The following is a 14,720-nucleotide window of genomic DNA, read 5'->3' as shown; positions in this document are numbered from 1 at the left end:
ATCAGATGAGTGTGTGAAGGTAAGATCACAGTTTTGAAAGTAAGAAGTGTTTTTTGATAGACTTTTTGTTCAGCACTTAGGATAGTGCCTGGCACACAGTAGGCCATAAAGAATGAGTGAGTCCTGGCTTGAACGAGATCCTCTTGTTGGTTCTACGCTCACTCACATCTTCCCACACCAGTAATGCTGACCAGACTTGTTCTCCCTATACAAAGGGAACCTCAAATAAGATCATCGTTCCCAAAAAGGATGAAAATGGCCTGAGTGGTGGTCAAGAATGAGGCCACCGATCTGCGTTTCCTGGTTCAGTGCTCTGGGTGAGGAGGGCTGGCACCTGGATAATGTCTGCACCCTTCAAGAAGCTGGCTGGTGCCATTTAGCCAGTACCCGAGTGTCTGAGGGAAACCAGAAGTGTTTTGGGCAAAGCATCCAAGTTGCCCAGGCACTGGGCCCTTTCCAGAGAAGAGTGCCCAAGCTCAGAATGATGAGATGTACAGAGGTCAGCACTTGTAGCTATTTCTGGGGAACTGTGGGACTATCTTCACCACCCAGAAGGGCAAAGCATGTCCAGCCTGGGCCTCAGTTTGTCCTAACTACCTGTCACCCCACCAACACCTGCACCCCTGAGGTGAGCCCAGACACAGCTAAACACTGCACCCTCTGGCTAACTCCTCAGTGTGACCCTTGGACCAGCAACATCAGCATCATCTGGGAGCTTGTTAGAAGACCTAGCATGCTAATTGGACTTCAGGAAGAGAGAACAGGATAAAGGAGGACACCCAGAAAAAATGGAGGGAAACAGCTGAGCAGAAAAAGGAGGCAGGTCTTCAGAACGAAAGTGCTCACTGAATTCCAGGCAAGATGAATCTTGCCTGGAATTCATGCATCTGGACATTTCTAGAGAAATTTCTGAACCAAGGAGAGAGATCGCCTCATATAAACTTGCAATTTGAGAGAATATGTTGCACACAAGGTCAAGAGAATAGATTAGCATTGGGTTTTTCTTCTGCAACATTGGGGAAGGTACAAGACAATGGAGAAAGGTTTACAGATTCTTGAGGAAAAGGAATGTAATCCCAAACTCCTAAACACAACCGAAATATTGTTCTTAAGTAAGAGCAAATGAAAAATACTCATGTAATCTGAGGAAACTATTCAAGGAACTACTCTTACCAAATGTGGATGAAATTAGAACAAAAATCTTAAGAGGAAATGAAGGCTGAAAGAAACAGTGGTGAGTAATGAGTTTTGAATATGCTTTGGACAAGAAATATACTGGTAACATAGTGAAAATGAAATTGATAGTGAAAGGATGAGCAACGATATAATAGGGAAATGTAAGTAACAGGAAGCTGGAGTAGCAATGTGAATATCAGATAAAGAGGAATTCAAGTTCAGAAGAATTAAATATAGCAAAGAGGGATACTGTGTAAGCTTTATTGCAACAACCAGAGAGCAAGAACATAAATATTTGGTCACCAAAGAATATAGCAGGAAAAGTATAAAGCCAGAACATGAGGGACCCTCCAAACTATAACTTTGGGGAAGAACTTTAACTCACTTCTTTTAGAATATGACAAATCAAATAGACAAAAAATAAGCCAAGATAGAAGAGATAATTGCAGATTATACAATCTGCAAATCAGACAGCTTGATTCCATATATCATGGATATATTATCATCAATAATATATACTCTTCTCATATGTCCATGAAGCATCTATAAAAACTGTTGTGGACCTGGCCATGAATAAAACTTTAATAATTTCCCCAAATGTGAGAGTTTATGAATTATATTCTCTGATCATAATCTAATAAGTCTAAAACTCTACAACCAAGAGATGATCCCCTATTAAAACTTAATCAAAACTAAAAACATCATAAAAAACCTAAAAACATATTAACTTAAAATTAATAAACGACATTTGATATTAAAACCGATGGATACAGATAAGATCTGAGAAGGAAAATTTTAGTCTTAAATCTTTTATCATGAAGAAAAAAAGAAAGAATATTAAGTGTATAGTTTCAGAAAACAAAAAACCAATAAAATTGACCAAGAGAAAGTAAATGGGAATTAATAAAAATAAATTGAAATTAATTATATGGAAATCAAAATCCTAAAAGAAAAAGAATAGAAAGAACAATGAAAATTGAAAGTTGAGTCATTCAAAAACCAATACAGTAGATTGGTTGGATTAAGAAGAGCTGGATTAAGAAAAAAGGAAAAATAAAAATATAGTTTAGGGATTAATAAAGTTGACTTAATCACACATTAGAAGAAATAAAATAAATTTTCAGAGAATTATATAAGCAACTTTGGGGCAATAAATTTGGAACTACAGAAGAAACAGTTGGTTCTCTTGGCAAAATATAAATTTCAAGAATTAACTCTAGAAGAAATAAGAGGCCCAAGCAGATCAACAGCTATTGAACATGTCAGAAGAGTTTAAGAAATCATATTTAAAAAGGAGATAGGTCCAGATGATTTAACTATTGCCTATTTTACTTTTAAAGAACAGATAATCAATGATTAACAACCATTATACAAATTATTTCAGATCAAAGTAAATCTCAATAGGTTTATATTAAAAGGCAAGCATAACTCCATAGTAAAAACAACAAACAATGGGAAGCCAATTCTAAATGTGATATAGATGTAAAAATTCTAATAAAATTTTTAGCAAATTTAATCTAACAGTGGATTAAAAGAATGACAAACCAGGAAAGTATGTCACTAAAACCAAGAGACAGCAGGATTTTGCTCTTGTCACTCTTATTCAAAATTGCAACCTTCTAATTAATGCAACAAGGCAAAAGAGCAAAATAAGCTCTATAAATATTAAAAGAAGAGACAAAATTATCTTTGTGGATAATATTAGATAACTAAAAAAAAATCCTGACACTACTAAAGAAAAAATTTAGAACTAATAAAAGAATTGGGTAAGGTGGCTAGATACAACTTAGTATAAAACAAGGAATAGCTTTCCTCTTTTTAGCAACGTCTAGTTAGAAAAATCATTCATATTAGCTACAAACTCATAAAATATCTGAGAATACATTTACCAAGAAGGGTATAGCATGAATATCAAAACATAACTATAACATTTTACTGAAGGGCATAAAACTAGTTCCAAATAAATGGAAAGACATACTGTCTTTTTGGAAAGGAATAACTACAATAATAACAGTTTGATTTTTCCAAATTAATACATAAATTTAATGCTGTTCTATTCTGCATCACAGTGGCTTTTCTTTTTAGGTAGACACAATGATTTAAAAATTCTCATAGAAGAATAAATGTGCAAGAATCACCAAGATAAAATATTTTTGAAGCAAGCATAATGAATAATGAAGGAGAACCTATGCCACCAGATATTACAACTCATTCTAAAACTACTGTAATCAAAATAACAAGACATGGCACAGGAATAGACAGACAAAATCTCAATGACGTACAGGGTTCTTGATGACTGACTCTTTTTTGCTGATTGTTTCTGCCATTCTTTATATTTACATGAAAACACTTAAACTCTCATCCTCCCTATGTGTCGTCAGATCACGAGCCAACACAGAGTAACTAACACATAAGTGTCTTTTCCACATCTCGGGCTGCCAGACCAACAGAACTTTCACGACGGTCACCTTTCTGTGCTCACAGAGAATCCCATTTAAGGAGCATCCCAGCAGCACACTTACTGGAAAATGGAAAATCCCTGCATATTGGTATGAAAAGCTTTGGTCCATTAGGATCTTCTTCAGATGCTGTGGGTTCTGTGTCAAGGAGCCCAGTGCTGCCAGGAACCAGCAATCTCCTGGGAGGGGACATAAGCCATGAGAGCTGACTGAACACAACTGGAAGCCCCATCCCATGTACTGCAGAGTCAGCATACCTCCTTCTGAATAATGCATTTTTTTCTGTCTGAGAGAGGAGAACTGGAAGAAAGATTCACTGGGTTCAGTTCCAAACAAAATAGAGAAGGTGGTGGTAGTGGTTATGGAGATAGTGGTAGTGGTGAAAGGGGTGATGGGGGGTAGAGGTGGTGATGGGGTAGGGGTGGTGGTGGTGATGGGAGTGATGGGGGTGGGGTTGGTGATGGGGTAGAGGTGGTGATGGGGTGGAGTAGTTATGGGGTGGTGGTGGTGGTGATGGGAGTGATGGGGTGGGGTGGTGATGGGGTAGAGGTGGTGATGGAAGTGATGGGGGTGGAGGTGGTGATGGGGTGGTGGTGGTGATGGGAGTGATGGGGTGGGGGTGGTGATGGGGTGGGGGTGGTGATGGGGTGGAGTAGTTATGGGGTGGTGGTGGTGGTGATGGGAGTGATGGGGTGGGGTGGTGATGGGGTAGAGGTGGTGATGGAAGTGATGGGGGTGGAGGTGGTGATGGGGTGGTGGTGGTGATGGGAGTGATGGGGTGGGGGTGGTGATGGGGTGGGGGTGGTGATGGGGTGGAGTAGTTATGGGGTGGTGGTGGTGGTGATGGGAGTGATGGGGTGGGGGTGGTGATGGGGTGGGGGTGATGGGGTGGAGTAGTGATGGGGTGGTGGTGGTGGTGATGGGAGTGATGGGGGTGGGGGTGGTGATGGGGTAGAGGTGGTGATGGAAGTGATGGGAGTGATGGGGTGGAGGTGGTGATGGGGTGGAGTAGTGATGGGGTGGTGGTGGTGGTGATGGGAGTGATGGGGGTGGGGGTGGTGATGGGGTAGAGGTGGTGATGGAAGTGATGGGAGTGATGGGGTGGAGGTGGTGATGGGGTGGAGTAGTTATGGGGTGGTGGTGGTGGTGATGGGAGTGATGGGGGTGGGGGTGGTGATGGGGTAGAGGTGGTGATGGAAGTGATGGGGGTGGAGGTGGTGATGGGGTGGTGGTGGTGATGGGAGTGATGGGGTGGGGGTGGTGATGGGGTGGAGTAGTGATGGGGTGGTGGTGGTGGTGATGGGAGTGATGGGGGTGGAGGTGGTGATGGGGTGGAGGTGGTGATGGAAGTGATGGGGGTGGAGGTGGTGATGGGGTAGAGGTGGTGATGCGAGTGATGGTTTTACCGAAATAGCACATACAAAGTATCTAGCACAGCCTTGCAGAAGTTCAATTAACGTTTGCTTCCCTGATGCTTCTCTCTACTCAGTGCCCAGATTAAACTCTGTGTCTATCTGCTCCTTTTCTTTGATAACTGCTCTTCCCAAAGGGCTCTGCACACCCGCTGCTGAGCCGACTTCCAGGCTGAGGGTCTGGGCGTGAATAGTCCGTCCACAGCAACACCGAGGGTGCCAGCCTTGCCTCCTCAGAAGATGGGGCAGCATTCTGTGGGTCTGGGTGGGCACTGCTCTTGACACCCCCTACTCTGAGGCTGACTTTGGGCGGCCTGCGTCAATCCAGGGCTGGAAAGGAAGAGGCTGAGTTCTTACCTGCCTCCCCTGTTGGGTGTCGAAACTGCTCACACCTTCCAGGATGAAGTGAGGCTCTGATTTACCCTTCAGTAAATCCTTAGAAAAGAGGGAGAAAAGCCATGAGCATCTTTCATTCCTCTGTCTCCCAGTGTGCTACCCGAGACATCACTCCCCTTGTCTTTGAGGGGTAGAGGTTACTTCTTAAACAGCTGTTTAAAATCTGAGCTAGGAAACTGCCCTCATTCTTCAGGTTTTATTGCCAACAGCAAGGCAGATGTCAAAAGGGTGTGTATGTAAGTGACCAAATAGGCAATAAAGGCATAAAGCAATCTGTGCCAAGAGATAAGGACTCAGGATCCTTACATCATGGTACCAGCCATCCTGGTACCAACAGCACTGTTTCATTAGGAGTTTATAAACAACCAAAAAAGAATAGGATTCCTTTATTAGAGGAAACTTTTATAAGCATAACCACGCTTTTCTTGTGAAATGTCATCTCTCAGAAGTCAGTGTAGACATTCTGAGCTCCAGGTTCAAGTGCAGCCATGTGCTGTACAGGACAGAGGATGTGCATTATTCAGGTCTTTGTCCTCTCCCTGGCTAACACACAGACTGATTCTGGAAGGCCCCAAGCAGCCTCTAGGTTTTCCTGCTACCAGGAGCCCACAGGATTATCCTGAGCATCCTCTCTGTGCATCTCTTCCTGGATTTCCACTGTGTGGATCTGTATAATTTGGTAACTGTTCCTGTATCATTTCTTTTCACATTGACAAATAAGTCCCCAGAGAGCAGGGCGGCAAAGTAGAGTCATCTACTCAACAGCCATGAACGTGTGGAGTCCTGTATCTTGTGAGACCTGTCAGCCCTTCGTATACTGCCGGCCAGTTTCCTGGTGGAGCCGCCAAGGGGCAAACAAAGGTGTGCGTGTCTGCAAACAAGTCAGCCAGCCCACCTCACCAGGCCTCCTCCCACCATCTTCTCTGCACATAACCAGCCCTCTCTGATGGCCAGGGCAGGGCGCTCAGGCCCAGGCCCTTGCGATGGAGGCATCCAGCTGACCCTGTGCCCTACCCTTGGCTGCTCAGAACCTGGGGTCTCTCCCAACACCAGCAGGAAGGACAGCTCTCCGCAGGGCCCTGGAGGGAGCAACTCTCCCAGTGTCAAAGCAACTTGGGGCACTTCAGTGGCTTTAGCTGTCCCCTCACCTTCTACTGGAAAAGGGAACTCAAGGTCTCAGTGGAGGCTAGCTGGAGATCCTCCACTCAGGAATTAAAGAAGAGGGTGGAGGCCATCAGGTTTTTGGATGGGGTAAAAAAGACAGTGTGGCTCAGCTTTCTAGACCCAGCACATCTGCAGCTTCTTCGTCGTTTACCCCTGGTTTACCCCCGTGATGGGCAGAGGAGGGGTAGGTGTGCTGAGAGTGACTGAACCGAGCCTGGTGTGGAATCCTGCCTGCACTGTTCCCTGGGTGACCTTGAGCAGCTTTCTTTACTTTGTGGAACCTCAGTTCCTTCATATGTAAAATGGGAGTCAAATGAGAAAGCCATTGGTGCCCTGGCTGCTGTTACCAAACCCTCGCCGAGGACTAGATGCTTCATTTACAGTGGTCTCCCGACAGAGTTGCAAAGCAGGAGTCTTCACATTTTACAAATGAGGAAGGATGTGAAATACTTAGTGTAGCATCAGACAAGGGACCTGTTCAATAAATATTGATGCCCTGTTTCTGTAATATTTGCAAAATTAAAAAGACCACACTCATGGATAAACCCAGCATCTCAAATGCATTCATTATAAAATGAGAGAGAATAAAAACGTGGATTACACAGTCAACTTTTAGATATTAGAAAGACAAAAAGAGCCTCACAAACATAGGAGGAAGGAAATGATAAACAGAACAACTGGTGAATTACAAAATAGAAACACAGCAAGATCAGTAAAGCAAATATTGAATACATTGTATCTGGGGAGAAGGTTTACTTAGACCCAACCTTTGGCTAATATGCTAGAGAAACCCAAATAAAATTAGAAATAGAAAGGAGGTTTTAGCAGTATAAAAACATGACATAAAATTCTATACTAATCAGTTTAAGCATACTAATGATTTTCTGACAAGAATTAACATGGCCAAAATGATCCAAGTTGGTAAATAACCTGAAAATCAATAACCTTGAAACAGTATTTTTAAATGATCAAAGAATATCTCTCTATTATCTCTGTCAAGGCTTCTAAGTACTCAAAATTTTCTTGCTGAGTTCTCTCAAACTTTCAGGAAATAATTCCTGTGTCGCTTACAGTTTCAGTGTTTAAAAAAAGAAAGAATCCTGCCACCATTTATTTTAAGAAGTCAGCACAGCCTGGATGCACAACCTGAGAGAAAGAAACACAAACACACACACACATCACATCACAGACTGATTTCATTTATGGAAATATACTGAAATAAATACCCGGCAAATGAATCAACAATAAATTATACAACTAACCCACTACCATTAAGTAGGGTTTGCCATAGAAATGCAGGATGCCAGGATGGTTTCCTATCAGGATATCTAATGGTATAAAATACCATTTACATGGGCCAAAGGAGAAACAATTGCTGTCTTTCCAATAAATGCCTTGAAGGCATTTGATAAATGCACAACTTTCTCTGATTTACCAAAATAACAAGATCGAAAATGAAAAAAACCAAAATTTTAGTTAATTAGGCATAGAAAGATACTTTAATTTATGAAAATTAAAGGATAATTATTTCAAATAAAAAATCAATTGTCAACATCAAATTTATGGGCAAACACTAGAATTGTGTGCATAAAAGTTAGGCACCAAACTAGCATTTTTAAATCTCCTGTCTTGAGCTGCCTGTTCCTTCCTCACTCTGGGCTTTAGAGGGGTCCTGGGTGATCCAAAGAGAGCAAAGGTAGGAGGAGACAGAAATTATACCCAGAAGCATTTCAGTCTGCCAGGCCGACTTTCTGAGACCAGGCCCACAGAGAAAATAGATCAAGATGGTTGGAAGATAAAAATCCCCTGGCTCTGGGCAGGTCCCCTGTCACTAGGTGGGCTGGGCACACCAGGGCAGTGAGAGAATGTGGTAAGACTGGTGATGGGAAGTCTCTACCCCGAGTGTGACTCAGAATCACATAGGAGCTTTGCAGACATGGAGACTGCTGGAGGCCGCCCCCCATGACCTGGATTTAGTAGGTCAGATGGAGGTAGAGTTCAGGATCCACACAGCTCCTCAGGTGATTCTGAGGCCCAGTCAGGGCAAGGAGCAGGTTCAGAGAGGTTGAGTGATTTATCCTAGGTCCCATAGGAAACAGGCTGTGCATCAGGCACTCCGCTCCCATAATGCCTTCCCCATGGACCACACTGGCAGGCAGGATCTTCAGTGTTTTCTGACTCTGTGAGATGGACTGGCCCTTTGAGGTCTCTGCAACATCATATGTACATAAGGAAGCTGGGCTAGTTCATTTTATGTGCCAATTTGACTGGCTCATGGGGTACCCAGATTTTTGGCTACACATTATTTCTAAGGAGTGTTAGCGTTTGAATCAGTGGACTCAGGAGGCAAGATTGCCCTCCCCAACATGGATGGACATCATCCAATGTATTGAGGGCTTGAATAGAATAAAAGGTAGAGGAAGGGAGAATTCACCCCTCTTGGCCTGACTGCTGAGCTGGGACATTGGTCTTCTCCTGTCCTGGGACTGGAAATTACATCATCAGCCCCCCTGTTCCTCAGGCCTTCCCACTTGGACTAAACTACACCATCAGCTTTCCTGGGTCTCCAGCTTGCATATAGCTGATCTTGGGACGCCTCAGCCTCCATAATTATGTGTGCCAATTCCTCATAATAAATAAATCAATAGGATATATCTATATAGTTCCTGTTGGTTATGTCCTATACGAGATCTCAACCTCTCCCCTCTCCTCCTCCCTCTTCCCCTCTGCATCCACACCCATAACCCATACCAAACAAGGCACTCCCCTGCAGTTGTCTCTGGAGGTGTCCCTTCTAACACGGCATCACTTCCTATGTTTTGGACAGTGATTCCTGTGTTCTTGTCAAAGGCACCTCATGCCCTCCCCCAGATGGTGTGCTGCTCTTGGATGAGGAAATACCCAGTTTAGCGTGGGTACACAGGCCCTTTCAGCCGGCGGCCAGAATTCAGGCTGCGCCAGGTGGCAGAGTCACTCCCTTTTCTATTTTTGCTAGAGAACTTTGTTTTATTGGAATCAGAGTTTTTTGGCTCAGGGGCAATTGGCTGTTGGCGTGCTCTCTTTTTGTTGCCTTCTGGTACCTGTTGCCTTCACAGCCTACATTCAGAGCTCCACTTTGTTAACCCCTTCCTTTCTGGAATAACTCATGCTGAAACCAAGGTGAATCATTTATAGTAAATGAGCCTTTCGGAAACTCTGCTCTGGCTACTTGGAAGATGAACATCGGTGTCTGGGTAGGCAACACTTCATTCTGGGATGGCCACAGGCCAAAATCCACAGTGGAGCTGGGTGCTAAGTCCTGAACATGTTTTGGGCCCCCAGCTCATTCTTCAGTTGAGAAATGAACATTTTTTTCACTAAAGAATGGGGACAAAGATGAAATTTCAATCCCTCAGTCTGACACAGTGGCAACTCTGCTGTGAAGATCTACGTCTACAATTCTGTGTCTTCCAATATGGTAGTCCCAAGCCATATTGGTGACTTACATTTAAATTAAATTAAATTAAATTAAATCAAATCTTCAATACCTCAGTCACACTAGCCCATTTCAATTGCTCAATACCAACATGTGACTAGTGGCTACTGTATTGGCAGAAAGGACATTTCCATCATTGCAGAAAGTTCTATTGGACAGTGCTGACCTACTGAATGAGGATAATAATATTATCTACCTCATAGGACTGTTATGGTAATTAAATGAAATGTTGTACGTAAAGTGCTTAGATTAATACCTAGCATAGGTAAATGCTTGATAAATGGAATTTGTTATTATTCATGAAATAAAATTTTTAGAAGAAAGTGACTCTAAGTGCCAAATTCAGTTCAGGGAAATATCACATAGAGTCTCCAGGTATAAGTGTAATTCTCAGCATTGTCTCTTGCTGAGGCTGGTGTTGCAGAAAGCATTGAGGAGGATGAGGAGTTGGATCCTTTCAGTGTGCCATTTGCTCCAGGCACAGTCACAGGCATTTACAGAACCTGACTGCCTGCTGGTGGGGGGAGGGGAGGGTATGGGCAGTGGGTTACCAATTCCTCAAACCCAGGAAAGCTGAAGGAAGCAATAGAAGGAGCTTCTACAGCAGCAAAATGGATTAGGGTTAATTGTTAGAGAGAGGGAAGATAAGAAGAAGGAAGAGGTAGGCAAAAGGAGAGAGAGAGAGAACATGAACTATGGGATGTGAAACAACTTTTCTTCTTCATGAGGCATAGAAAGCTGAGCCTAGTTTCATGCCCCTGACTTTTGCACTGTTGTTGAACCTACCTAGCCTAGATGAGTACGAGAGGTAGAATGATATCCATGATGGTTTAACAGTTGCCTAGAGTATGAAGCTTTCCCATTATCTAGAAAAGCCTAGAATGCAGAAATGGCCTAAGGAGCCTTGATGCCAGCTCAGCCATTATATAACTGAAGTTTAGGGGATGCCATTCAGGCCTCTGGTTAGGCACTGAGCAAGCTTTAGATTGGGAGGCAACCTTCTAATAGTGATAGGCAACAAAATGTGAGAAGAAAAGCACTATGCACACTCCCTCCCAGGCTACCCTGGCCTCCCCAAATGGTTTCCTCTGACCCACATTTCTCCTTAAAAGTGTTTGCTGAAATTGGCTGAAGACTGAAGCTGAGATGACTGGACAGTGAAAGCCCAAGAAATCCCAGAGGATGGCCCCTGTGGCTGCTACTCTATGCCATCCCTCCCAAATTAGTCATAGTAACAATAGCTAGTGTTTAGTAAGTGCTTACAATGTGCTAGACAATGTTCTAAGTATTGTCTTCATTTATTCCTTAAAATAATCTTGTTAGGTACTGGTACCATTTTTATCCTCATTCTTTTCACCTATAAAAATGGAAGGGGATAGACAGGGATTGATTCTGTTACCCAGACAAAGTAGGAGATTCTATTAGTGCACAAGATATTATTAGCAGCAAACAGGAGCCTAAAATACATCACGAGCTTAAGATGAAGCTTTACAGGAGGCGATACAGTTGTGGTGTTAGGAATATGTTTCAGAGCCAGACTTCAGGGTTCAAACCCCAGCTCTAACACTTTAGGCAGGTCACTTAATTCTCTGTTTCTGTTTCTCAACTGTAAAATGGGGCTAATAATAGTACCTCCTCATAGAGTTATTATGAGGATTCAGTGAATCAAAGCACCTAAAGCCAGGCCTGCCATGTGGTCAGCACTATCTAAGTGTTGGCCATTACAGGTAGGATTGCTCCATGCTGGCTGGAGCTTCTCTTTCAAGGCTCTTTTCAGTCGCAGCTGTGAGCTGTGGCAGTTGAGGATGTCACCATGTTTAAGGGGTGAGTACATCAGCTTTCTCCTCCACCATCTTACTTGGAAAACAGGTCAACTCAAGAATTCTCTATTATACATGTAGAGCTTGAAACCCATTTCAGGTGCCTGTGGACAGAGTCATTCATTCACTCACTTATTCATTCACCCAAATCCTAACAGAATCCTGTGAGGCACACAATCCTATGTGAGGAATAGTACAATATGTGGAGTCAGATAGTTTAAATCCTGGCTCTTTCCCTCACTAACTGTGTCACATTGTGCAAGTCACATCACCTGTCTGAACCGATTCTCTCATAAAACTGGGAAAGAACATGAGACAAAGTAAGAGAAGACACATGGAAAGCTCTGGAAAATACTATACAAGCGTAAGTGCTGCCAGTTGTGATAAGGGATACAAAGAGATATGACATATCCACATATACATTTTAAAAGAAATGTTGGAATGAAAAATGACCCCTTGATAGAGCTTTTGGATGGGTAAGCTTTTGGATGAGCAGAAGAACGGGAGTAAAATGTATCTGGCCCCTGGCTGCCTCTATTTTGGATTCCTGGAATGATTCTGTGTGAGTCATTTCATTTCTGTTTGCCTCAGTTTCTCCTGGACCTCAAAAGACATCACAATTTGAGATGTTGCTGGAATTAGATAATAAAAAACTCTCAACCCTTTCTAAATAAAAATGTTATAAATTCTTCAACACTATAAATATGGTCTCACATCTATTGCTCAGTACCTTGTGAAAAAAAAAACATTCTAAAAGAACCTCATCTGAAAATAACAAAGGGAGAAAAATATAATCCTTCCAAGCTTTAAATAGAGTTCTCTGCTCAGCTCTCCTTAGGAGTGAAGTCCAGAAGTAGGGAGTCATTGTTGGGGACTTATTGCCTCTGGATGGTAAGATGGATTCTAGAAGCTTGAAGCACCCCCATCTTAACTAAGTAGCATCCTAAGCCCCACCTGCTCCCCACTCACCATCCCCTTCCCCAAAGCTACAAATTGGTCCTGAGTTAGGACAAGACTTGTTACCTCTAGAGTTTCCGTCTTCTTCTATGTCATCAGAAAATACCTATTCTGTATAACCTAACCTGGCTTTATTGAGTGTGTTGCACAGAGCGCTTGGCATTTCATTCACATTCAGTAATGCTTGCTGAAATTATATCATTAGCTTACTAGACATTATATTCTTTCCTCTTATTCTAGGTTCTGCTGGCTGCTTTTGGAAGCATGAACAGGAGGTTTGAGCATCAGGGCCCTCAAAGTGGCCCTTAGCCAGGTCCTTTGCATCAATGAAAATGATATTATAAGAATGTTTAGTGGGCTGAGAAATTTCCCTTGGAGCTTCATGCCCTGAAACTGAGATAGTTCTAGAAAAACCAACAGGGCTCACCTGGCTTCAAGGTGGAGTTAGTGGTCGTCTACTGGGGTGGGGGAGTCAGTGGGTATGAACATTGCCATGAAATACCTCCCTAATTTTACAGCTGATGTTTACAACTATTTTATAGGTGATCAGCCTTCACAAGATTGAAAATACAAATATACATGACAGAGTCAAGGCAATTGTTGAAATTCATCCTATTGTATAAGTGACTGACATGTTATCTTCCCTTTGAGTGAAGTCTAATAAGGAAAGAAAAAAGATAAAGACAGTGATACCTGACAGAATAAAGAATGATGAAGACTGACAGAGGGGCTCATTTACGGAGATTGAAGAGACCCCACAGCTACTACTACAATCCTCCTACCCATGCGTTCCCATTTTTTATGTGGGAATCCTGAGGCATGTAATCTAGTGACATGCTGTCTTAGAACGGGGGTCCTGCTTCCCGGTACAGGGTCATTCCATCCCACTGTGGATACAACACTGTAGCTGAGGGACCAGATGAACTTCAGTCTCCTTGCAGTTTGGTTTGGGCCAGCTGTGAAAACCAGGTCTCAGGCCCTTCATTTCAGGGGGAGGCACCATGGGAGGCACCATGTCAGAGGGTCCAGGAGCTGGGTGCATCCCTAGAGAGGAGGCTCACTTACCTTTGGCCACATCCAGCTTAGGCTGGAGAGGTTTTTCCCCTTGAGCAGCTGTAGACCTATGGAATAAGTCTCAGCAGGGAATGTCTCATCCTCAAACAGCAGGCCTCTGTTTAGGCAATAATCCTGCAAGGAGTAAAAGTCCTGTTGCTTGAACTTGATGATGGGGGTCTTGGCTAGAAGCTCCTGGTTGTGCGCCATGACTCTTCTTGGAAGAGGTATAAGGGTCGTTCCCTTTCAGTGAGAAAAAAAGATATTTTTAGGGGTAAGCCGTCAAGTCCTTTGCATCATTAGATGTGAACCTTTGAAAAGCACTCAGATGTCCCCCACTTTTACAAATGAGGAGACTGAGACCCAGGTCAGTGCTATCCCTGGTGACACAGCCAGTTGGTAGGTGAGCCCAGACTACAATCCAAGCATCCTTCCTTCTAGTTCAGTTTTCAGTCTGCTGTACTGAACAGCTTCTCAGGATGCTCTTACGTGTGTGAGACTATTCATACATGAATGAACATTTATTGAGTGCTGACTTTATACCAAGCACTTTTCTGAATGCCGGTAATCCAAAGATAAATATGACATGATCTTTATCCCCTGGGGGCTCATTAGCAAGTGGGAAAAATAGATTAGACATTTCAACAACCAGCTCTCATTCAACAGAAACGGTCTAATTAAAAATGTGTACAGAGTCCTGTGGATGGATATAAAGAGGAGGAGCTAGGAACTGCCAAGGAGAGTCTGGGGTGGTTCTCCCACAAGCACTGACATTGGAATTGGCCTTGAGGGAAGAAGAATTTGCCAG

At 43.1% G+C, this 14,720-nt stretch overlaps 1 protein-coding gene across 1 annotated transcript in view; it reads right to left on the bottom strand.

Annotated features, from left to right (window-relative positions):
- CAPN13 (calpain 13) overlaps positions 1-14,122 on the bottom strand; it is a gene marked incomplete at both ends in the record, with an annotated part of 68,647 nt that extends 54,525 nt beyond the window's left edge. Inside the window, 3 exon segments of the mRNA XM_081253900.1 lie at positions 3,699-3,815; positions 5,405-5,482; positions 13,925-14,122. Coding sequence (XP_081110026.1) covers positions 3,699-3,815; positions 5,405-5,482; positions 13,925-14,122 — 393 coding nt within the window.
- Between the last annotated feature and the right edge of the window lie 598 nt (positions 14,123-14,720).

Source organism: Mesoplodon bidens (assembly GCF_964165515.1).
Source record: "Mesoplodon bidens genome assembly, chromosome: 14".
Taxonomy (NCBI): Eukaryota; Metazoa; Chordata; class Mammalia; order Artiodactyla; family Ziphiidae; genus Mesoplodon; species Mesoplodon bidens.
This window is presented reverse-complemented; position numbering and strand designations above follow the sequence as displayed.